The following is a 27,201-nucleotide window of genomic DNA, read 5'->3' as shown; positions in this document are numbered from 1 at the left end:
CACAAGGTACAAGAAGTGAAGAGTAAAGCCTTAAGTACTAACCTTCCAGGACCCATAGGACAATGGGTACCTAAATCTAAAAATGTCAATGATGCAGGTATGTCTAAGAGCAGTGCCAAAGCAAAGATCATGGTACCTAGACAGCGGTTGCTCAAGACACATGACAGGAGACAAGTCCATGTTCCTCAGCCTAACAATGAAAGAGGGAGGAAATGTGAAATTTGGAGGCAACCAGTCAGGCAAGATAATAGGTACAGGAAATATTGGTAATTCCTCTACCTCAATTAATAATGTATGGTTGGTAGATGGTCTTGAACATAACCTTTTGAGCATTAGTCAATTTTGTGATAATGGTTATGATGTGCTTTTTGAAAAACCCAACTGTACAGTAATCAACAAGGAAGACAAATCCATTGTGTTCAAGGGAAAGAGAGTTGACAATGTCTATAAAATCAATTTTTCTGAACTGGCTGATCAGAAGGTGATTTGCCTACTATCAGTGAATGATAAAAAATGGATGTGGCACAGAAGGTTGGGACATGCTAACTGGAGGTTAATCTCTAAGCTTAGTAAGTTACAACTTGTGAAAGGGCTACCAGACATTGACTATCATTCAGATGCACTCTGTGGTGCATGTCAGAGAGGGAAAATTGTGAAATCATCTTTTAAAACCAAAGACATCGTTTCAACCTCAAGACCTTTAGTATTACTCCATATTGATTTATTTGGACCAGTGAGTACTGCATCCTTATATGGAAGTAAATGTGGATTAGTCATTGTTGATGATTACAGCAGATGGACTTGGGTGAAATTCATAAAGAGTAAAGATGTTGCGTGTGATGTATTCAGTAGCTTCTGCACTCAAATTCAATCTGAAAAAGAATCAAAAATTTTGAAAGTCAGAAGTGATCATGGTGGAGAATTTGAAAATGAGCCATTTGAAACTTTTTGTGAAAAACATGGAATTTTCCATGAATTCTCTTCTCCTAGAACACCACAACAAAATGGGGTTGTAGAGAGAAAGAATAGAACTTTACAAGAAATGGCCAGAACCATGATTCATGAAAACAATTTACCAAAACATTTTTGGGCAGAAGCAGTGAATACAGCATGCTATGTTCAAAACAGGATCTATATTAGACCTATTTTGGAGAAAACAGCATATGAACTCTTTAAAGGAAGAAAACCCAATATCTCTTACTTTCATCAATTTGGATGTACATGTTACATTCTGAACAACAAGCTCTACCTAAAGAAATTTGATGCCAAGGCCCAAAGAGGAATCTTTTTAGGTTACTCTGAAAGGTCAAAGGCATACAGAGTGTATAATTCAGAAACACTCTGTGTTGTAGAATCTATGCACGTTAAATTTGATGACAAGGAGCTTGAAGATAAAACTTCAAAGCAAGGTGAAAGTTTTGCAGAGATACAGGTTCCTGAAGCTACTCCAGAACCTGATCAGATAGCTGAGTCTGAAGATAGTCCAGAAGCTGAACCCACATCAGAAGCGCAAGATGAAGCTGCTTCTGATGAAGCACAAGATGGCTCACATCAAGCAGATCCTCCCAGAAACACATTCAAACACAAGTCTTCACATCCTGAGGAGCTAATCATTGGAAACAAAGATAGTCCAAGAAGAACAAGATCACATTTCAGACAAGTGGAGTCAATGATCGGACTAATCTCAATGATTGAACCTACAACAGTTGATGAAGCACTTTCAGATGATGGATGGATCCTAGATATGCAAGAAGAGTTGAATCAATTTCAAAGAGATGATGTGTGGGATCTGGTACCCAAACCTCAGCACAAGAACATTATTGGAACAAAATGGGTATTCAGAAACAAGCTGAATGAGCAAGGTGAAGTAACAAGAAACAAAGCCAGGCTTGTTGCACAAGGGTATAGTCAACAAGAAGGCATTGATTACACTGAAACGTTTGCTCCAGTTGCAAGATTGGAAGCAATCAGGTTACTTCTTTCCTATGCAGTTAATCATGGCATAATATTATATCAAATGGATGTCAAGAGTGCATTTCTAAATGGTGTCATAGAAGAAGAAGTGTATGTCAAGCAACCTCCTGGATTTGAGGATATTAAATATCCTGACCATGTTTTTAAACTGAAGAAATCACTATATGGCTTGAAACAAGCTCCCAGAGCTTGGTATGATAGACTAAGTAATTTCTTAATCAAGAATGATTTTAAAAGAGGACAGGTTGATACTACACTCTTCAGAAGGACCCTTGGGAAAGATATTCTTGTTGTGCAAATATATGTTGATGATATAATATTTGGTTCTACTAATGCATCTCTTTGCAAGGAATTTTCTGAGTTAATGCAGGATGAATTTGAAATGAGCATGATGGAAGAGCTGAAGTTCTTCCTTGGCATTCAAATCAATCAATGCAAAGATGGAGTCTATGTTCATCAATCAAAGTACTCAAAGGAGCTTCTGAAGAAGTTCAAACTTGAAGATTGTAAAGTGATGAACACTCCAATGCACCCTACGTGCACCTTAAGCAAAGAAGATGAAGGAGCTAAAGTAGATCAGAAGCTGTATAGAGGTATGATTGGTTCTTTGTTATACCTCACTGCATCTAGGCCAAATATTTTATTCAGTGTATGCTTGTGTGCAAGATTCCAATCAGATCCTAGAGAATCTCATATGACTGCTGTCAAGAGAATCTTCAGGTATTTGAAAGGAACAACTAATCTTGGACTCCTTTATAGGAAATCCTTAGATTATAAGCTAATTGGATTCTGTGATGCTGATTATGCTGGTGATTGGATTGAAAGAAAGTCAACCAGTGGCAATTGTCAATTTCTGGGTGATAATCTTATATCCTGGGCTAGCAAAAGACAAACAACTATTGCTATGTCTACAGCAGAAGCAGAATACATTTCAGCTGCAAGTTGTTGTACACAACTACTTTGGATGAAACATCAGTTGGAAGACTATCAGATAACTGCTAACAGTATTCCCATTTATTGTGATAATACTGCTGCTATTTGTTTGTCTAAAAATCCAATTTTGCATTCAAGAGCTAAGCACATTGAAATCAAACACCATTTTATCAGAGATTATGTTCAAAAAGGAATTTTAGATATACAATTCATTGATACTGAAAATCAATGGGCTGATATATTTACTAAGCCTTTAACTGTTGAAAGATTTGATTTTATAAAGAAAAATTTGAACATGCATTACGTGTCTGATTAGATGTTTGCTTGCTTCTGAATAGGATTTTAGGTTCTGAAGTTAGTTCAGAAGCAGTAGTCCATCAGAAGCTCTTTATTGAGGTTCTGAGGAAAACTCGCTTCTGATGATGACGTCAGCATCTGAAGTCCAGAAGCTGGATTTATTGCTTTCAAATAGTTGAATTAGTGGAAACGTTGGGAGTTACTTTTTAAAAGTAACTTCTGGCCCACTAACTTGGTAGTTACTCTGAACTTCTTACGTGGCCTGTATGTGTTGGTGTATAACTAAAAGGGCAATGATGATTTAATAGCTTTGAAAGTACTTTTCACGCGCCCCCAATTTTGTCATTAATGTTATGTTTGTTTGTCTCTTTTGAATTGCAAACATTTTACTTTTAACACTTTGTCAATTCACACACTACTCACTCACAACAAACACATTTTGCTTTCAAACCTCTTGCGAAGTAAGCGCAAAAACCTTAGAACCCTAAATTCTCTAAATCTTCTTCAATCATCATCAAATGGCATCATCAAGTTCTAAAGTTTCAGAATCTACTTCAAGCAAGCAAGGCGCAACAGAATCTGGGTCAGTCTACAAAGAAAAGACTATGGATATTCCATGGAAATCCTTAATCGTCCAAGTAGAATCGCCAGTGGACTTCACTTCACTCAAGAAGTACGAAGTGGACATGGAAGGTTATGTAGAAACTCAGAAACTGTCCGGTTACTTCAAGATGCTAAATGGGCCAACGTATGTGAACTTGGTCAAAGATTTCTGGTTAAGGGCTGAAATCGTCAATGGAAAGCCTGTGAAGGTAGCAGGTAAACAAGCTGGGTCGAAGAAAGGAAAGAAGGAGATTGAGTTGAATCCCACTTCCTTCAGTAGCCTTGAGATAAGGTCTGAAGTGATGGGTATTCCCGTAATCATCACAGAGGAGACAATTGCTAAAGCTTGTAGAATGAATGCAGAAGGAAGGTTTCAAGAAATAGTTAAGAAGGATGATGTCCTGCTGCAAAACTACTACAACACTCTTCTGGGTGGTAACAAAGATGCTAAGCCTTCTGAAATGGAGATTCACAACAGAATGTTGGTGAAATTCAGTAACGATTGCTTCTTTCAAAGAGCAGGTGGGTCTGATCAACCCAACAACCAACAGAAGATAGCAATTTACTTCATGACCAATCTGGAAAAGATAAACTTCCCAAGATATGTATTGGATCATCTCTGCTGGGCTATTAATGAAGGCACAGTCAAAGGAAGGAAACAAGTGCCATATGGAAGATTGCTCTCTGAGATCTTTTATCAAGGGAGAGTGCTGGATTTATTGAGAAGGACAAGGGATGCTTCTGATAAATGCTTCGAAGTTTCTACTGCAGAGAAGACTATCAGTAGCAAGACATTGCATTTTATGCACATATTCAAGACAGCCCCTAAAGATGAGAAGTGGTTGGAGATGACCACAGAAGAATCTGAGATTATCAGGGACTTTCCTTCCATTGTTAAGGAAAGTAATCCTGAACACTTAGCTAAATTAGTAGCTGAGTACGTCTTGGAGGAAGATGCGAGTTCTCAGGAGGAAGCTGCTCTTGCTAAAGGGAAAGGCAAGAAGGCCAAGGCAGTTGCTGTGTCAGAAGCTGCTGTTTCTGATGCACCTAAAGGAAAGAGAGCCAGAACTAGTTCAGAATCTGATGCTGCTCCTACTAAAGGAAAGAGGGCCAGAACTAGTACTGAGTCAGAAGCTGCTGTTGCTAAAACTGAAAAGCAAAAAGTTGCTAAGTCTGAAGCTAAATCTGTTTCTGTCAAGGATAAAGGAAAGATGCAGAAGGTTGGTGCTGCTTCTATTCCTCAGAAAAGAAGAAAAGGTAAGGCAGATCTGGTAATCACCAAAGAGCAGCTGGAGGAAGCTCTTGAAGAAATAGAGAAAGAAGAGGCTGAGCCCAAGCTGAAGAAAAAGAAGGCTCCCCTTCAACTTGTGAGTCCTATGGTTGAGATGACTCCAAGAATGAAAAGGATGGTAGATGAACGTGCTTCTGATATTTTATCAGGCAAAAAGGAACTAAAAGCACAATACATTCAACAAAGAGATGACAAGCTCAAGACTTTGGGTATGGAAGACTGTGATAGGTTCTTCAAAGAGAAATTGGCCGAAGTAAGAACAATTGCTGGTAAGACTGATGAAGACAACGAGGAAGAAGAAATGATGATCATTTTTGAAGATGCTCCAGAAGATGGAACTTCAGAAGCAGTAGGTAACTCAGCAATGTTATCTAAGGTACCTCAAGTTTCTCACACATCCTCTATTCCTTCTGAAGACACTTCCTTTCTAGATCACCTAGAAAGTCATTATCTAGGTGAACTACCCCAATTTAGCTTTAACTCCACCTCAGAAAAAGCCTTTGAGACAACTCCAGAAGCAACCACTTCTGATAACGTTGTTTCAGAAGACCCCCCACAACAAAAACCTTCATCAAACAAAGCCTTTTCACCCCCTCAATCCTCACCCCCTACAACTTCATCACTCCCACAACAACAACCAATTGTTCCTGAACTATCTGTTCTTGAACAAGTCACTCCTCAAAAGACCGTTCCTGAACATTCTGTTCCTGAACAACCAGTTACTAAACCCACTCCTGAACCTGAACCTGAAACTGCCGCTCCTGAACACATTGTTCCTGAGTTAACCTCTGAGGATGATCAAAATGATCATGCCTCTGATATGGTAGTTGACCCCACTCCTGACCAACCATCAACCAGCCAATCCGTAACTACAAATGACCAATCATCACCAAACCTACCAATTATTCCCTTAGCCCCTCCAAAACCCTCTAAACAACCTTCACCTCCCACCATATACCTGGATTCTCAAGTTCTAAAGGATGTGTGGGAAGATATTGCTTCTGAAGTTCTCAGACTGATAGCAAGTAGAAATGACCTGGGTCATACAATAAGCTATCAGAAGCAATGGAGAAGGATCAAGGAAAAAGTCATCAACCTAATTTCAGCGCTGCATGATTCCTGTATTGAGGCTCGAGAGCAAGCCAAGCAGAAGCTGGAAGATTGGTTGAATGGCATAGAAGAGAATACTGGAGATGTTGAAATTCTTGGTACTTGGGTAAAGAATCCACTCAGTATCAGAGGCAGAGCACCTGATGAATTCCTGCCTAAGGAGCTGCATCTGAGTATTCCTTCTGAGATCCTAGAGAAGTTTGATGCACCTAACCTGGCTCTAGCTCAGGAGAACAAGGTGCTCAAAGAAGAAAATGAGAGGTTGGAAACAGTGCTAATAGAGCAGAAGCTAAAGATATCAAAGTTGGAAGCTGACATGCAAGAAGCCAAGATTAGAGAAGACAACTACAGAAAAGATATGGACAAGAAGTATGCTGATGTTCAAGAGCTTCTGAAGAAGATTTTAGAGAAATAAGCCAAACCCATAGTTGCACACTTTTAGCTTATTTGTCTGTCTTTTTAGGCTTTTGATACTCTTTGTTCATTTCTGCTTCTGATTTCTTTCGCTTCTGATATTAGATGCTTCTGAATTTTTTCCTGCTTCTGAAAATCTTTAACTGTTTATACCTTGTATGTTATTATTTGCTATGTCTGTTTATTTAATCTTTGAAGATGGTCAATGTGCTTTAAAATGATTTGAATTATGCTATGAACCTTTAATCTTATGTTTTTCTCATCTCTTCTTTTTGTTTATGTCTTTTTGCTAATGACAAAAGGGGGAGTATATGTGATAGTATTTAAAGGCTCTGAGCCCCATTAATTAATGTTTGAAATTTTTGAAAATTTCTAACTCTTTTTATCGGTGTATCAAAAAGGGGGAGTATCAAATTTCAAATAACAATTAATTGAACCATTCTTCTTATCTATAAGTCAATTCTTTCAAGTTTTTTTTAAGCTCTGATATTATTGTGCAAAAAATGAATTTAATTAACCTGGATAGAACTTAGGGGGAGCTTACAAACCTCACCTTAAAAACTATCAGACTCAGGGGGAGTTAAGGCTTACAAACCTCAGACTCTGAGCTTACAAACCTCAGAACCCCAAGGTCAACTTGTTAATTAGATTAACAACAATTGATCAATTTTAAATACTATTGTTTGTCATCATCAAAAAGGGGGAGATTGTTGGAACAAAATATGTTTAACAATGAACCTTAAAGAGTTTTGATGATAACAAGGTATTAAAAATTGTAAATTGGACTAGCTAATATTTGTTCAAGTGTACAGGACCACAATTAAAAAGTTACATCATTAATTGGTTCTGAATGAGCAAATGAAGAGCAAAAGAAAATGAAGCTTAGATGATTCTGAAGGCAATACGCTCCTGAAAGTAAAAGCGCTCCTGAAGTCAAGCTGCTCATGAAGAAGTAGTGCTCCTGAAGAATAGTGCTCCTGAAGACAAGAGGTCCAGAAGCCACATCATCAGAAGCTGCATCATCAGAAGTTGGAGAAGCTGCACCATCAGAAGCTGCAGAAGCTGTTTCATCAGAAGTTGTATCATCAGAAGCTGCCTCATCAGAAGTCATTTCACCAGAAGCTGAAGATCAACTGGATTTGCAAAAGATTCAAAGATTGAAGAATCTACATTGCAAAAGCTGTCTATTGGATTCGAAAACACAGCAGAAAATTAGTGGAACATTGCAACGGTCATTTCAAAGGTGTTTGAAGGCATGTGCTTGCCATTTGGACGAAAGCGTTGACATTGTACTTTGTACGAATTGTACAACCACGTTCTCCACTACTCTGTTTTGTGTCCACGCTACAAGACAAGAAAACAGCTCCAGAATACGGCTTCGCCTGCATAGATGTTCCTTTGGATAAGGAATGGATTTCAAATTGGTTCTTCATAGGACAACAACCAAATCAGGCAAAATATCATTGGTGAAAGATCAAGCTTCAACAACGACTCTTTGGTGTGCTGGCAATTTCACAACGTCTCTTTCACACCTCTATATAAAGGAGTGAAGACCTAGAGATTTGGAAATGCAAGAACGCTGAACGAAAGACTCACAACATTTTTACAAGTGCCAAACCTCTTCTGAAATTATTCTGCATTCACTTAGAATTTCTGTGTCTTAAAGTCATATCTTAGAAATTCTTAAGTCCATTGAGTCTGTATCTGATTTGTATTGTGAGCACCTCTGATTGTATATCAAATGTTCAACCTTAAACAATTTTCTGTGTAATTTTGTTTAGTTAGGAAGTCTCTTGCAATTGTGCTTGAGCAGGAAGTCTCTTGATTGTGTTCTTGAGCAAAGGAAGTCTCTTGCTTGTGTGCTTGAGCAATTGTAATCAGATATTACTCTTAGTGAAATCTCCTTGGAAGTGCAAGGGGGACTGGACTACTTCCGGATTGTGGAAGGAACCAGTATAATTGCTTTGTGTCGTTCTTCTTCTCTCTCTCTGTTTTATTCCGCTGCATTTAGATTCTGATTATCACTTCAGAAGCTGTCTAGCATAGCTTCTGATCAGTGTGTTCAGTTTTTAGGAGAAACGAAGAATTTTTCTAAAACACAATTCAACCCCCCTTCTTGTGTTTTTCTCACCTTCAGTCTGGACTCCAAACAATCTTGGACCAACTGATGTTCTGACCTATTCCAATTATTGAACTCAAAAGCTTTCTTGAAAGATAGGCTCCCATTACTGGTATTTTTCCAAATCAACTTGTCATCCGAATCTTAAATAGGTATGGTTACTTGTTCTACAAGTTGTTTCATTTTAGGGAAAGATATTAACAATGAATAAGGAATATTCCATTGTAAATTAACAATAAAGTGACTGGCTCTAGCAGTGAGATGAGGGTGAAGTTGCACAAGAATGTTTAGCTGAGAAGCAATAGGTGCTCCACACCAGCTGTCTAACAAAAAATTTACATTGTTGCCAAAACCAAGTTGCCAAACAATGTTATGATTAATTGAATCAAAATCATTGTTGATACTACTCCAAATAGAATAGTATATGTGATGAGAAATCACTATTCTTCCTCTGATAACTTTGCTTCTGATCAGGATTGCCCAATCCTCATGAGAATTTATAAGCTCCCAGCAAAGCTTTAGGTTAGCAGATTCATTAAGAAGGATGAGGGATCTAATACCTAATCCTCCTTCTGATAGGGGCTTGCAAATTTTCTTCCAAGAAAGAGTTACTAGCTTCCTCTTAGAGATGTCTCCACTCCATATAAAGTTCCTTGTCCAACTTCAATTTCTTTGAGTAGCTTTATGGTCCAGGAATAGATAGAAGTTGAGTGCACCATCTTAGCTTGAATAACACTTTTCACTAGGGTAACTCTACCAGCAATGCTTAGAAGAGATGATTTCCAAGTTGAGAGTTTATATTTGATTTTGGCTGCTATAAGTTGCAGATAAGATCTTTTAGGTTTCACTTTTAATATAGGGACTCCTAGATATGTAAAAGGAAGAGAACCCTTATTGAAACCAATCAATTCAGTGATGTGATCAATTCTAGCAGTTGAAATTTAACCATATAATACAGTGGATTTAGAGGGGTTAATGATTTGGCCAGATGCCATATCATAAGAATTGAAGAGTTGCATGAGGGCCTGAATTGATGCTATCTTACCCTTGCAAAATATCATTATGTCATCAGCATAAAGGGAGTGGAAGGGAACATGTGTTGATCTGAAACCTTTGATAAGATCAATCTTTCCTCATTGAACAAGTTTGGAGATGTTCCTACTGAGAACATCCTTAGAAATGCAAAAAAGAAAAGGAGATAAGGGATCCCCTTGTCTCACTCCTCCTTTGCAATTAAAGTATCCATTTTGCTTTCCATTGACAGAGATTGAAAGAGTTGCAGATTTGAGGATGGTGTGAATCCATGAGCAAAACATTTCATCGAATCCAAACTTGCTTAAAACTCTTAGCAGAAATTTCCATTCCAGTGTGTCAAAAGCCTTAGAGATATCAACTTTGAAAGCTAGATTATCTGCATATATGATTTTTGATGAAGATGGTTTATAGCTTCAGAAGTAACACATATGCCATCTTAGATGTTTCTTCCCTTGATGAAACTTCTTCGCTCAGCTGAAATAATGTTATTCATGATGGTAGCAAATCTATCTGTCAGAATTTTGGAGATGATTTAAACTTGAAATTAGCTAAGGCTATGTGTATATATTTTCCTACATTGATAGCATCAGGGACCTTTGGGATAAGGATGATTGTGTTTGCATTGAAATTTGGAAGAATCCAATCTTTGGTAAAGAATTCCATAACTGCATTTGTGACCTCCAATTTCACTATGTCCCAGTAACTTTGGAAAAAACAAGCTCTAAAGCCATTAGGGCATGGAGCTCCATCCTTGTTCATTGCTAGCACAACCGCATGAATCTCATTTGGTGTTGGGAGTCTGGTCAGAAGGGTGTTAACTTCATCAGAAATGAGATTGGGAATGGTGTCTTCAACCAATTGATTAACCTGCAGATCCTACACAACATTGTTAGTAGCAAAGATATTTTGAAAGTTATTTGTGATGTGACTTGAAATTTCCTCTGGATCAGAAATCATGCTATCAACACTCATGAGGCTATTTATAAGTTTGGATGTGTTTCTGATTTTGGTTAGTCTACGAAAGTACTTAGTGTTTCTATCTCCATCTGATTGCCAAGAAATTTTGGATTTCTCCCTCCAATATTCTTCTATATTCAAAGCGTTTTCCGAATGAATGTGAGCAGCTTTGTGTTGATCCATCAGAGAGTCATTGTTTCCTAGTAAATCAATATCAGATTGAATAGAGGAGAGTTTTTGCCCAGCATCCCTTACCATGTTGTGGACATTTCACAAAACTGTTTTGTTCCATATTTTCAAATTTTGCTTCAAAATCTTGAGCTTTTGGATGAGAACAAACATAGGGCAGCCAACTATGTTGATGTTCAAAGTTTCTTGAATTAATCTCTCACAATCATCATGATGAATCCATATTTACCTAAATTTGAGCTGAACTCCATTTATTTGAACACTAACTTATAACCAAATCATTTATAACCAAAAATATGTTCATAGTTTGTAGCCGTCTGTCTATTTTAAGGATTAAAAATATTTAAACATTGTCAACACTCAAGTGTAAGTTTGGTATGAGCGTAATAGGTATTTTGCCTTCTCTCTAAACACAAACACCAGTCTACTTCACCGCCTTACCACCTCTCCACAATCCAAAGATTTTCTTACAAGATGTAGTGATTAACGAACGGTGAGGCGATGGGATTCTATCTCCGCTTCACCTCTTTGCCCCTTTAGGGGTCGTTTCGCTCCTTCCTCCTACGACGACTTGCTTTTCATCATTTGTTTCGCCGTCATTTTTGTTCCCGCTCAGGGTGATTCCGTTGGATCTGTTCTATGGTTTGCTGGTGTGTTATGCAAGTTTCTGTTTGTGGATGGGTTTTTTTTTTGTGAGCCTTCTCGGTTGCCGTTGTGCCGGTGGGTTTCGACGATGGTGGCTCTCTGTTCGACGGTGCTCTTTCATTTTCTTCTTCTGGTGATTGTTGCTTTCTTTGTTTAATCCTCCTCTGTCATCGTTCCTTTGGATTGTAGCTGTTTGTTTGGAACAAGGTGGTTTTGGTTACCGTTGAGGATTTTGGTGTGAGATTTTGTCGGATTGATTGTTCATCGATGTGAGTTTCTGTCGGTTTGTTTGTTCATCGTTGTCTGTTATGTTGTGTTTTGTATGTTCAGAGCTTTGTTGGTGGCTGCATATCTGGCCTTGGTTTCAAAGTCGTAAGGGTGGTTTGGTTGTCAACGTTTTGGACTTATGATATGGGTTTAAAAGCGTTTTTGAGAAACCGGTTGTGGTGGTGTTCCTTTGCTTGATTCTCTGATATTTTCAGGTCTGCTGAGATCTGCAGGTCTCGATGCATCAGGTCAGCCTTCACTTCGGTACCGTCTTCTTGTCTGTTGCAGTCGTTGTGGTTGCTCGAAAAAGCTTTATACCTGCTGATTTGTTCAGGGCGTTGCTGGAACGTGGATCTTGTTACCGTGCTGGCGGTCGATCCATATGCCAATCTAAAATCCCTTTTTTATCCGACTGACGCTCTCTCGTCATCTTTTTTGTAACTTGGTTTCGAGCTCGTACGTGGGTTCGCTGGGTTGTGTAAGTATGCTTAAAAAAGTGTAAACAAATGAAGTTGCTCATATTCTTGCTAAATCGACTACATCTCTAGTTAGTTTCTAAATTCTAGTCGTTATACCACACTGTAGTAATCATATTTTGATTGATGAAATAATGCTATAAAAATATTTTCTTAACATAAGTCTAAATATTAAATATAAACATATTTACATTCCAAAAATATAAATATTTTTAAATATATTAATTAATATATAAATTAAATTATTTTAACACACTCCTGGTTTCTCATACGCCCTCTAGATGTCAAAATCCAGAATTCATACTATAATTGATACAAATGTCTCTGTTGACCATCGTACTTTTTCCACAAAAACTACGTAACAGTTTTGGATATTGTATGAATGGTCAACATTGACCATGGTATCATAACCTCACAACCCATTCCCAAATCAAAGCCAAGAAAAAAAGTGAAGAAAGAATGAAAATTTTGAATAATGAAAGGCTATTTATTGCCACAAAATGTTCCTGGACCATAACTTCAATAAAAGCAAACATTTAAAATATTGAAACCCATGATAAATGTATTAATTAAACACACCACATACCATCCAAACATTGTTTGTAACACCACTATCCACAATAAGAAGTGGATTGGATTTTATAATCCATATACATTCCCAGATTTTTTTCGGATTGTATAATATGAAACATTCTCAGACTATTTTTTTTTTGAAAGAGAAAAAAAAATGAGGTTTAGAGGGTTTGACATGGTTCAAATTATATAATCTGAACCGTGTCCAGAACACAAAAAATCGAAAAAAAAAATATGTCATTAATTAAATCAAATTCCACAACAATAACAAAATACATTAAGCTTAACAATTTCGACAACATAATTCAAAAACATAAACAACCAAATTAAACATAAACAAGATCATAGGTCAGCCACACTAAATCCTTCAGGTCTATCCATGCAAGCTCTGATTTCTTCATTAGAGGTCCTCGACCGAATCAACCTTTTCTTAATATCAAGAAAATATCTTACCAAAGAAGCGTCTAACTCGATTGATCCCTTAATACTATGCTAACTTAATATAGATAACATGGTTCTCACGTCTATGTTGTTCGAGAACTTCAATGAGTGAACTTTACACTTCAACTTGAGTCGATCGACGATCGATGATACTCAACACTGTTCACCCACATTTTTTCTCTATGGTTTAGCCGACCGTTTATTTGGTCAAGTTGACTATTCAATCCAGACAATTTGACATCAATGTTGAGCCTAACATATTAAGTTTCCCCCCATTGTAGTAAACTACAACTAGCTTGATGCTTATATCTACTTGATAAGTGGTAATGGTTTTATGGTGTGGTTTGAAAATGAATAAAACATGTCAATTTATTCAAGTTTTTGTGCGTCGTGGACCACATAAAATGTGGGTGGAATATGGAAAAATGTTGGTGCATCGTGGACCACATATAATTCGAATGAACCAAACCCTCCAAAGTACAAGTTTTAACACAGCTTGGGGATGTTTCATGTAATATAATCCAAAATAATATGGGAATTATTTTTGATTAAATAATCTAGAATATGTCAAAATGTGGACATTTGCTTGGTCAACAAGGTTGGTTAGCTCTAGGGTCATTTAACATGTGTTTTTTTTATTGGTCAGAAAGGTTGACCACAATTTTTAGCTTCCATTGACTATCGTTATAGTCAATGTTTGCATTTTTCCTATAAACAGCCCCTCATTCTTCGCCACTTTTTTTTATTCCAATTCATATTTTATTCTTTTGTTTCTTACTTTTTTTTAAGTTGTTTATGATGCAAATATTCAACTGTTTGCCTTTCATATAAAGGTTCATGTCTTCTTGTCGGGATGTATAAATGGTAAAAGTGTGTTGTTCCACTATGCAAATTTGCACCCTCCGTCTGGATATGGTATTGCTCATCAGAGTCTACCTCTCCTTCTCCCTCATCTTGTATTCCCATCTTCTCAGAAGGGTGTGCGAGAGAGATGACAAATATTTTGTTGTCATAAGTGTTATGTTAATGTAAATGTATTATGAATTCTTGAGCAAGTAATAAAATTTGTTTAATTCTTGCCGATTTATATTATGTCTCTTTAAATTGTCATTTTAATTTTTTCAATTTTAATAATTTATGTTATTGTAATTGAAAAACTAGTTAAACTCAATTAAAATTTTAGAATCCAAAAACAATCGAATTTGCTGCGGGTTATAAAATCCATATGACATAAAATAGTTAAATTGGAGGGCACATGAGAATTAAGTAGGGTGGAAAAAGGAATTTTAAAAAAAAACAACCTTATTTATTTTTCGAACCATGTTTATAAAAAAATGGCCCACTAATTGCTTCTCTAAATTTTCTATAAATACAAAAAACATGTCTCTAGGATTTAGGGTTTCAAATTTCAAAATTCAATTACCTCAGCTGCTGCGCCATTGTTTGTTTTAACGTAGATCTCATATTTTTTTCTATTGGATTTAGGCTTTGAAATTCAATATAGACAAATTCATGCCTTCTCTCTTTTGATTCCACATCCCCACGTCGTTTTTCCTTTGTTTTAACAACAGGTATATGCCTTTTTGTATCCACAACCAGTTCTCTTTTCTGTTGATTCATATGATGCGTCTTTTTTTTTAATCTCTGTCTAATCTTGATCTGCAATCGCTTCACCTTTCAGGGAACACTTTGATGCCCAACATGTTGAAAATTCTTTTTATATGTGTGTTGTTTGGTCGATCATCAGATACATATTTTTCCTCATTTCAACGAGTGTGATTTCTTTGATTAAAAACACAAGAGGGAGCATGCTCAAGTCAAAACAAAGAAGCACTCGGATTTGTGAGTGTGCATCTCAATATTTGCTGGCTCCTTATGTTGTCCATATTCTTCATTGAAGCATCCTAGCATGGTTGACAAGCATGGTTGACAGCTTTCAAGGCCATTGATGAAAAGGACCAAGTGCTTCAATCAAATAGGAAAACAATTTCGTTTATGTCCACAGATTCATCATCTCCTTTAGTTGAGTGTTTCTCTTTATCTTAAAGAAGACTTTATTTCCATGCGTCAATCAAATCATTAAAAAATAGATTTTAAAACAATTTCCATGAGCTAAACCCCAGAGATCTTGTTAGTCAAAACAAGCTCAAGTCGAAATTATTTGGAAATGTCATACAGGAAAATACTCATATTTTGGCAACTATTGTAATTTGTAGATTGTAAATATTCAAATCCTTTACCTATTTCTTCAAATACTACAAAGGATAATTTATAAAGTTGGTGAAGTTTGTTTGAACTATGTAATTTCCCCTTGCTATATGCTTTTACAATTGATTATGTTTTTGAGTTGGTTTACCTCTTGCATTTGATTACAAAAATAGAGAAAATGATGAGAAAAGATATAATTAACATGCTGATCAGAAAAGATAACAATAGAGCAATTACGGCTTTCTGCCTCAAGAACGATAAACATGAACTAATATCACATGAATGTCAACAATAAACTAAACATTTATTTTTCTCTAAGACATCACTTCAGATACGACTTAACCTTTTGAATTGGTAAGAAGTTTCTGTCCTTTTTATGAAAATGTTATTAGTTTGATAATTATGACCTCCATCCATTATTAATGCTCGCATAAATGCAAATGTTAAATTTTTGCTTGATTTACCGTTTACTTTATACTAGATCTTCTATAATATGTTCTACTGATTTGAAAATGATTGTGGAGGAGATTAAGGAGTTAGAGTTTGATATCCTTCCAAATACAGTACAATTTTGTGTGGCATTACTGGCCAAAAGGGCTATCACCAAATCTCAATGGGACGTCAAAGTTGATGCCTTGAAGAGTTTAAGAAGTTCTGAAGATGAAATTTTTGCATGCATTTTATAGACATCTTAAATTTATGCTACTATCTCCGGACAAACTAAAAGCGTGACGTGTTTGGGACAAACTAAAAGAGTATATCAACACAAGTTTTTATTATTTGTGAAATAATATTAGATACTAGTAAGGACATTCTCATGTGTTGGGTTCAATGTGACCTTTTATTTGTTTTAAATAAGAAAAATATTATTAACGGATAGCATATACAAGATGCATCAACCTAGCCACAGATGAACTACAAAACAATAGAACGAGAAGGCCTCGACTAAACTGCTACAACCCCCAAGCCAACTGATAGTGAAATGGACAAAAAAAGCTGAACATATATAACAGGGCTGCATAAAAATAAAAACAGTATCGGAATGAACTGAAAACCCTATAGGGTAGCCGTGAAAACCCCAGCAAAACTGCAGCAGAAAATGCAAAAACAACAGTTGATCAAGAGCTGGAAAAAACAGCGACTGCAGAACCTTAATATAAAGGAAATCATCAAGATCCCAACAACACTTATAAGGACGGGGTTACCTTCAACCTCATTAAACTCCATCTGCAAGAAACCACCTTAATTTCATCAACGATCTCTAGTACCACCTTCAGAAAATTTTCAAAAATTCTCTTATTTCTAGTCTTCCAAAGCACCCAAATCATCACGTGCCAAATTAAGTAAACCCCCCCTCCCATTTTTTACGTTTCTAGCCTCCCCCACTAAAACACTCCAACAAACCACAAATTCTGAGGAATAATCTACATGAAATCAAGCCAACGAAAGACTTTTGCCCAAACCAAACACGCTACAACACAATGCAAAAAAAGGTGAAATGAATACTCATCATGACCTTTGGCAAAGAGGAAAATTGCTATAACTGTCCGGAAGCATCACATTACGATGCGCAAGATTTCCTGTTGTTTGGATACGATCAAAAGTAAGCTTCCAAGAAAAAGCAATATCTAGTTCAAAAGGATAGACAAAAATCAGAATTCAACACAATATCGAGATCTGTGACTCATCTGAATCATTTTATTCCGTCCTAAAATTAATAACTAACTAAAAGGTAGCTTTGATTAATAAGTGGCATGTTACTATTCTTTTGTACAATGTCTTAGTTCATCCAAAAAGATAACATTCAAAATATGTATAAAGCAATTACAAAGCCATTGTCAAAAAAGGAATCATAGAATTGTATGAGACTGATTTTGTGACAGATTTGGATCAAATATTTATGCATTCATTTTTTACTCTAATTTGTTTTTTCTAATCCTTTCATCTGATGACAACTGAGAAAGGAATTAACTGTTCGTTCATATTTGTCGTCCCTTAGCACTAAGACTTAGAAATGGAACATGATTGTGGTTTGAAGTTTAATATTCCTCTTCTTAGGCAAGTCTAGTATTTCTCTATCATTCATTGCAATGAATTCAATGAACTAGTTTAATATCAATAAATATGCCGAAAGCCTCTTACAACAAGAGTTGAAGTCAAAGGCAAATCAGATCTATCAAGAGCTGAGTGAAGGATGAGTTTGTGCGGAAAAATTCTCACCACAATTGATATGATTTTTGTGCATAAAAGTTGGAAGAAAAGTTAACTACATAGTGAATGATAAAATTTCATACCTTCTACCCAATTTCAATGATTTCTATGTGCTACTATAAAAGATTCATCTGTCAATGACAATGTTAAATAAGCCAAATTTCTTAGATAGCATACCATCTATGAATGTTTCTATCTGGTATAACATTTCCAACATATTTTTACAAATAAAAGTTTTTTTAACAACAAAACAAATTATATTATTAAATCAATATGAGAGATAAGAGTTAGTGCAAAAAAAAAACCCATATGTCAGGTACAAGTACAAATGAATTAATGCAAAACAAAAAATGATTTGAAAACGAGTCGTAGTACATACAAACACACCATTTTCTTTTTTGTTAAAAAGAACGTCCAAGGGGTAGATTTAATAGCATCTAAAATCCTGTACACCTCCTAAACATCCAGAGGGTTGTGTATAAGATGAGAGTTATGCCTTTACAATGATTCTTGTTGCAAGAAAAGGAGGAGAAATAATAAATTAAAGTAATAATGAAATTAATACATCCAACCATACTAAGGTTATAGAAAGGGTAACGAAAATATGATTAATGAATGAAATAATGTGCTAAAATAGGTCTCAACTTCATAAAGAAGAGGGTGGATGCATTAATATGCCATACTTGAAAGATAAGGTTTGATTTTTTTTTTATTTGGCTAAAAAAAAAATAGTGTTGTTAGTGTAACCTCGTTTCAGTAAGAGTTGTTTGCATTAATGGGGTGGCGTGGTCAATTGTGAAAGAGGCAATGTTGATATTTCTTTTGATAGAAATTTTCTAAATGGTCACTAAACCTCTTTTGTAACCACCTCACACACTTTCATTCTTTCTCTGGATGGTTTTCCACCTTTTTCATAGTAAAGTTAATTGAATTCAAATAGACACATAAATTTTGAAGTAACTTATTTAACTATATTATGTTACAATGTTGTCGATATAAAGTTTCCATCGTTACTTATCGTTTACTGATCTCCATTGATCTGAACCCTAACTACTTTTCTTAAGGTGTTCAAATGAAGTTTCTCACGTTCCAGCTATAGAGACTACATCTCTAATTAGATTCTAAATTATAGTTCAAATGCTATAAAAACATTTTTGTCAAAAAAATAAAATATAATTATTAAATATAAACATATTTTACATTCCAAAAATATGAATATTATTAGATATATTATTTATATATAAATTAAATTATTTGTTAAGAAAATAATAAACACCAACGCTTTCTGTCAAAAAAAAAAACTTTAAAGAAAAATAAAAAAATTCTTTTACCACCCTCTTTGTTAGTCAAAACAAGCTCAAGTCGAAACAAGTAGCCGTCGGATTTGTAAGCTTGCATCTCAATATATGTTAGCTCCATATGTTGTCTGTATTTGTCATTGAAATTGTGAATATTAGTTAATAGTTTTTGGGATATGACAGTAATGAAAGTGTTTAATATGAAAATGAAGAAAATATTATCATGATAAAAAAAAAAAAAGTGTATCTAAAATAGTATATGAATAGATCTGTTGTTTTGAATTTTTTTTTAATTTACTTTTTTTCTTCTTCAGTAAGCTATGTTCTATTGATGACGAAATCAATTAAGATCATCATTTTTCGATCCTTTGCCAGGCACAACCGTGGGAACTTCATCACGTCAACAAGACAAACATATTCTTTTAGCGTGGTCGACAATTGATGATGGCGACCAAGTGCAGCTATGTATTGATGACGAAATCAAACAAGATCACCAATTTCTGGTCTGTTGCCAAGCACAACAGCGTGAACTTCATCGCGTTAACAAGACAACAAAGATTCTTTTAGCATGGTTGACAGTTTAGGATGGCGACCAAGTGTACTTCAGACATATGGTTTATTTGCAAGTGTCATATAGGAAAATACTTATAATTTGGCAACTAATGTAATTTGTAGATTGTAAATATACAAATCCTTTACTCTATGCTTTGATCCTCAATTGATTGCAAAAATAGAAAAAATGATTAGAAAAGATATAACATGCTGATCAGAAAAGATAACAATAGATCAATTACGGCTTTCCGACCCATGATGTGGATTTAAGTTATGTTTAGCACATTTGCTTAGATAGACTGCTGTTTTACATGACCGCAACATTTTACATCTATAAATCTAATACTGAACCCTGTTGACACAGTGGCAAAAGCAATAAAAAAGAAATTTTTTTAGTGATAAAACATGAACTATCACATGAATGCCAACATTAAACTGAACATTGTTTTTCTCTAAAACATCCCTTCAAATACGACTTATACTCTGCTTTTGATTTGGTAAGAAGTTTTTGTCCTTTTGATGAAAACGTTATTACTTCGATAATTATGACTTGCATCCATTAGTGATGCTCGCATAAAACCAAATGTTAAATTTTTGCTTGATTTGTACTAGATCTTTTATAATATGTTCTACTGATTTAAAAATGATTGTGCAGTAGATTAAAGAGTTAGAGTGTGATATTCCTCCAATGGGACGCCAAAGTTGATGCCTTGAAGAGTTTGAGATGTTTTGAAGATGAAATTTTCGCATTCATTTTAAAGACAGCCTAACTTTATGCTACGATCTCTGGACAAACTAAATGCCTTTCATATAAAGGTTTATGTTTTCTTGTGGGGATAATATAAATTGTAAAAGTGTGTTTTACCACACTTTGGAAATTCGCACCCTCCGTCTGGATACGGGGTTAGTCATCAGAGTCTACCTCTCCAACTCCGTCATCTTGTATTCCCATCTTCTCTGAAGGGTGTGCGAGAGGGATGACAAATGTTTTCCTTATTCTCCATCCATCTTCTTGCACCATTTTTTTTTGAGGGAATCTTCTTGCACCATTGATTAGTATTAGATGTCTAATATCTTGATCAAATAATAAAATTTGTTTAATTCTTGCCGATTTATATTACGTCTTTTTAAATTGTCATTTTAATTTTTGCAATTTTAATAATTTATGTTATTGTAATTGAAAAACTAGTTAAACACGATTCAATTTTTATAATCCGAAAACAATCAAATATGCTTCGGGTTATAAAATCCAAACGAGATAAAATGGTCAAATTGGAGGGCGCATAAGAAATAAGTAGGGTGGAAAAAGAAATTAAAAAAAAAACCAACCTTATTTATTTTACAAATCTCGTTTTTAAATGGCCCACCAATTCTTTCTCTCAATTTGCTATAAATGCATAAATTGTGTCTCTTGGCTTTAGGGTTTCAAATTACAAAACACACTGGCCGCAGCACTGCTCCATGAGTTTGTTTTAACATAGTTCCTTTGTTCCTTTGTTTTAATAACAGGTATATTCTCATGAGTTTATTTTAACGTTGTTCCTTTGTTTTAACAATATGTATATGCCTTTTTATTTATAATTCCTCAATCCAGTTCTCTGTTGATTCATTTGTTGCGTTTTTTTTTATTCTCTGCCTAATCTAGATCTACAATATATCCACCTTGCAGGGAACACTGTAATGAACAACATGTTGAAGTTTATTTTTATTCCTTCGTCGTCATCATCTATCATGTGTATTGTTTGGTCGATCACAAGATACATGTTTTCTATCATATCAACAAGTGTTATTTCTTTGATTAAAAACACAAGAGGGCACATGTTCAAGTCAACGGGGACGTGAATTCATCATCATCTAGCTGGGTGTTTCTCTTGAATAATATTTCATTTCCGTCCTTCTTGTAAGTGTGCATCTCAATATATGTTAGCTCCTTATGTTGTCTGTATTTGTCATTGAAAATGTGAATATTAGTAAATAGTTTTTGGTATTCTATCAATGAAAAAAAAAATAAAATTAAATATGACAGTAATAAAAGTGTTTAAGGCATATGAGCAAAAAAGTGTAATTATATAGTAAGAAAATATGATCATGGTAATAAAGTGTATCTATTATATGGATCGATCTATTGTTTTGAAATATATATTTTTTAATTTTTTTTTTTTTTTGAGTATGCTTTGTTCTATTGATGACAGAATCACACTAGATCATCAATTTCCGATCCTTTGCCAAGGCACGACAGTACCGTGGGAACTTCACTACTGCATCAGCAAGAAAAAACAAGATTGATGATGGTGACAAAGTGCAGCTATGTATTGATGACAGAATCAAACAAGATCAGTGATCTCTGATCCTTTGTCAAGCACACAACAGTGAGAAGTTCATCGAGTCAACACATTAGCAATAGATAAAAGGACATGCAGACACACTACCAACATGAAATTTTGTTTGTAATCAGAAATTCCAAAAGCTATCATTGGCTGCAAGTCCAGTAGAAGCTGGTGACGAATCTTGATTCCCAGACCACCTTTGAAACATGTCATTTCCATATACCACATATGATATGAGATATCAGCATCAAAGTCTCTCCCAAAAGAAAACACTAGAAAAAGTTTGATGAATTCCCGACCATTGAGGTTTGGTTGGAATCAGCAATTGTTGCTTCAGCTAAAGGGTTATAAACATCCATTTGTTTTGAAGAGGATGGAATGTTCAAGATACTAGTTTCATTGTTATGAACAATGTTGTCATCTTGTGTTTTTGGTTTCTCTATTTGATTTGGATTGGCGAATGAGATGCATGCGAAGGGTGATCATATGCAACCATACAAACATATTTGTGTGTTTAAAGAAACCAGTGCTGATTTCTAGGGATCTTGATTAACTACATATTAGTGTACATGTACTTCAGACAAGTAGCATTGATGCTAAAAAAGTTGGGATTGTTGGGTTTCTTTGGAAGTGTCATATAGGAAAATACTCATAATTTGGCAACTATTGTAATTTGTAGATTGTAAATATACAAATCCTTTACCTATTTCTTCAAATACTACAAATAATAATTTATAAAGTTGGTTAATTTTGTTTGAACTACGTAATTGATCTTTACTCTATGCTTTTACCCACATGTGATTATGTTTTTTGAGTTGGTTTACCTCTCTTAACGAGAAAGAGTGCATATATAAAGCATTTGATAGCAAAATAGAGAAAATGATGAGAAAAGATTTAACATGCTGATCAGAAAAGATAACAATAGAGAAATTACTGGTTTCTGGATCATGATATGGACTTAAGTTATGTTTAGCACATTTGCTTAGATAGATTGCCAGTTTTACACAGTTTGATATGCAGAGCAGAATGCACTCACTATTTTGACGTAAGCCGAGACATTGTACTCGAGGCGCATCTTTACCTATACACTCAAACACACATTAAAGCATGAAATTGTTCTCATAAATATCGTCATCATCAGAACAAAATTAAGGGGTTATTGTTCTTCACTCGTACAAATACCTACTTTTTCTTTGTAAATTATGGTTGTCCCATAAGTTGTCAACCAAACGATTGTTCAAATAACACTCATTTAGATGTAAATATAGTTGATGAGAAAGAGAGCGAGGGAGACATAAGGGGGAATGAGAAAGACACTACAGAGGGGGGAGAAGAGAGGGAGAAAATAGAGTGAGTAGGATAACTGATTTTAAGAATTTGATTACATGGATGAAAAGAATTCGAATGTTGATTTGATTAGAAATGACATATTATGAGAAAGCAAGAAATGTCCATATTTACATTGCGATTTGATAAAGTTTTACAACTCTCATTGAAATTTGATACATGATACGATTATGACATAACTTTGGCAACAAATTAATTATTCTAACATTTTACATCTATAAATACTCTATTAAATCCTGTTGACACAATGCCAAAAGCAATAAACAAGAAAACAATTTAGTGTTAGAAAAGAACGATAAACATGAACTAATATCACATGAATTGCCAACAATAAACTGAACATTATTTTTCTCTATAACATCACTTCAGATACGACATATACCCTGCTTTTGAATTGGTAAGAAGTTTCTGTCATTTTAATGAAAATGTTATTACTTGTATAATTATGACTAGCATCCATTAATGATCCATTAAATTTTTGCTTGATTTGTACGAGATCTTCAAGCATTTACAGTTTACTTTATACTAGATCTTCTACAAAACCAAAGAGTTAGAGTTTGATATCCTTCCAAATACAGTACAATTTTTGTGTGGCATTACCGGCCAAAAGGGCTATCTCCAAATCCCAATGGGACGCCAAAGTTGATACCTCGAAGAGTTTGAAATGTTCTGAAGATGAAATATTTGCATGCATTTGGGATCCTAAATGCGGTGATGCGTTTGGGATCCTTTATTGCACCTGGCAGCACTTGATATTTTCTGATTAAGTACTGTAAAATAGGTTGATTCCAAGAGCATTTGGTGTCCAATATCTTTTTTCTGAATGTTTGATGAAGGACGATTCTAGCCTAGCTAGACCATTTTATTTGTCTGATGAGTTATTCCTAGAAAAGTATGTGAAACGTTTTGAGGATAAATCATCATGGCTATGAAAGGTATATCAGGGAGGAGGATGCTAGCAAATGATGCTTGGATATGGTAAACTCTTTTGACGCATGTTCATATGTAATTGATCTTGATTTGGTACAGCCCCCAAGCCAACTGATACCGAAACGGACAAAAACAGCGGCATTATAACAGGGCTGAAACAATAGCAGAACAGCATCACCAGAGCTGCATAAAAATCAGTATCGGAACGAACTGAAAACCCTAGGGCAGCCGTGAAAACCTCATAAAAAATAAAGCAGCAAATGCAAAAACAACAGTTGAAGAGCTGGAAAAAACAGCAACAGTAGAACGTTCAAAAGACACACACACACCCTCTACATCATGAGGAATTCATCGTTATCCCAGCAACACTTATAAAATAAGGACGGGTTATTTCATCAGCGATCTCTAGCACCACCTTCGGATAATTTTCAAAAATTCTCTCGCCTCTAGTCTTCCAAATGATCCAAATCGTGACGTGCCAAATTAAGTAAAAAACCCCTTCGAAGGCAATCTCTAGTTCAATGTGATATAAATCAAAAGGATAGACAAGAATCAGAATTCAACACACTGTGCTAAAATTAATAACTATGTAAAAGATAACTTTGATTAATAAGTGTCATGTTACTATACTTTTGTACAATGTCTTAGTTCAACCATAAAAATAACATTCAAAATATGTATAAAGCAATTAGAAAGTTATTGTCAAAAAACAAATCATAAAATTGTATGATATTGATTTTGTGACAGATTTGGATCAAATATTTAATGATAGTATTAAGATGTTTAGTTTATACTTTTTTTTTTTTAAAGTAGATGTAGCTACCGTTCAATTGTTTTGTTTTTGCTCCTTTACCCATATGATTTTTCTACCTATATTTTTTTTTCTAAACTTTCAACTTCTAACGTATTTGGAGGCTCTTATTGCATCTGATTTGATGTCTAATGCAAAAAGGGGTTTGACCGCATTTTCCTCTATAACAAAGTTCTTATTCTTCTTCCAAAAAAAGGCAAAGATCTTATTCTATTTTTGCTTTTAAAATTGTGGCCTAACTCTAGTCCATTGCATAGCAGATATTTATACATTCTATTTCTAAATATCATTTTACTCTAATTTGTTTTCCTTATCCTTTCACCTGACAACTGAGAAAGGAATTAATTGTGTTGTTCAAATTTGTCGTCCCTTGACCCTTAGACTTGTAAATGGAACATGACTGTGGTTGGAGTTTAATATTAGGTGAATTTGTATATTCCTCTTCTTAGGGCAAGTGTAGTATTTTTTTTATCATGCATTGCATTAAATTTATGGTTAAATAAGTAAATAATCCCTCCAAATATACCAACATTTGATTTTAGTGCCTCTAAATTTTTTTATAGGTTTTTAGTTCCTACAAAATTCTCCATTCATGAAATTAGTTCATACTTTATAGTCAACTCATGTCTAACCTTCATATTTTTTAATGAAATTTTCCATAAATGGGTAGAAAATTATGCAATATTTTCCCAAAAAATTTAGAATTTTGTAACATAACATGAATTTAATATGAATTTTTTGCACCAAAAACATAAAATTTCATTCCCTCAAAAAAAAAAAAAATGAAATTTCATACTTAATTCATGTTTTGCTAAAAAATTCTAAATTTTTTTTGGGAGCGATTGTCATAATATTCTACCTTTTTCAAGGAAAGTTTCATTGAAAAATATGAAGGTTACGCATGAGTTAAATAAAAAGTAAGGATTAATTTCATAGATGGAAAATTTTAGAAGGATCAAAAGCCTAAGGAATATTTTAGTGGGAGTAGAATCAAATGTTGGTATATTGAGAAAGACCATTTACTTATTTAACCCTTAAATTTAATGAACAGTTTTAACAAAAATAAACGTGTTGAAGGCCTCTTACAACAAGAGACCAAGTCAAAGGCAAATCGGATCTATCAATATGAACTTTCATGGTTGAGTGAAGGATGAGTTTGTTCCGGAAAATTCTCTCCACAATTGATATGATTTTCATGCAAAGAAGTTGCAAGTAAATTTAACCACATATTGAATGACAAAATTCCATACCCCCTTATATCTTTATATAATTTTAGTATTTTTTAGATGAATTTGTTCTTTATATATCTCATTAACACCTTCTTGTTTTCAATTATGTAACCCAATTTCAATGATTTCTCTGTGCTACTTTAAAATACATCCATCTATGAAGTTATGTATCTCATCAATGACAAAGGTAAATAAGCTAGCTTTTTAGATAGCATACCATATATGCATGTTTGAATCAACTATAAAAATTCCAACAAGTTTTTAAGAATCAAAGTTTTTTAACTACAAAATGAACTTAATAAATCGAAATGAGAAGTACTAATAGTATCAAAGCCATGTGCCAGGTATATGTACAAGGAGGTACGCTGATACCACTATTTGGTCCTGAGAGGAGCCCAGGAAGTCGTCCATATTGGACTTAGAGACCTAACACACGTGAGAGACACACCCCTAATCTTTGAGAAATTGGATTTATACAAACATATAAATAAATAAAAAATAAAAAAATATATCAATTAATGTAGAAATTAAAAAAATTTCATTAAAACAAATAAATAAAATAAAACACCAATTAAAATTAAAACAAAACCCAACTTTTTAAATATATTAATTAAAGTAGAAATTAAAAATTTAATTAAAACTAATAAATAAAATAAAACACGAATTAAAATTTGGCCACCAACCCAAACCCTTTTTTTTTTTGAGGGGACCAACCCAAACCCTTATATCCAAATCACAGCCACGACTTCATTCAATTTTCTTTGTATTTATTCTATATATAAAGAAAATACAAGGTTTTGGTATATGGCTTTTCCTTCCAATTATACCCTTAAACAAATTTGAGTATAAAATTGTTATTTTATTGGTGTCATTCAAAAAGATAGGAGAAACTGACAAGGACAACTTGAAAGAAGATAAAGTCACTCAAGCAAAAGAAAAGGATTTCAAAATTTTTGGTGACTGG

At 34.5% G+C, this 27,201-nt stretch overlaps 1 protein-coding gene and 1 long non-coding RNA gene across 2 annotated transcripts in view; both read left to right on the top strand.

The window, feature by feature from the left end:
- The window catches only part of LOC146927295 (uncharacterized), a 91,753-nt gene that overhangs the window by 1,128 nt on the left and 63,424 nt on the right, over positions 1–27,201 (top strand). Inside the window, exons 2-3 of the mRNA XM_085708141.1 lie at positions 98–361; positions 14,341–14,358. Coding sequence (XP_085564267.1) covers positions 98–361; positions 14,341–14,358 — 282 coding nt within the window. The remainder of the gene's footprint in view (positions 1–97; positions 362–14,340; positions 14,359–27,201) is intronic.
- LOC146927301 (uncharacterized) lies at positions 21,013–22,682 on the top strand. Its single transcript, XR_015005639.1, has 2 exons — positions 21,013–21,493; positions 21,786–22,682. It is a non-coding gene; the product is annotated as an uncharacterized LOC146927301 (long non-coding RNA).

The sequence above is a fragment of the Medicago sativa genome, chromosome 4, assembly GCF_051527215.1.
Source record: "Medicago sativa cultivar Bolivia chromosome 4, Bolivia_mono, whole genome shotgun sequence".
In the NCBI taxonomy this organism is placed as follows: domain Eukaryota; kingdom Viridiplantae; phylum Streptophyta; class Magnoliopsida; order Fabales; family Fabaceae; genus Medicago; species Medicago sativa.
This window is presented reverse-complemented; position numbering and strand designations above follow the sequence as displayed.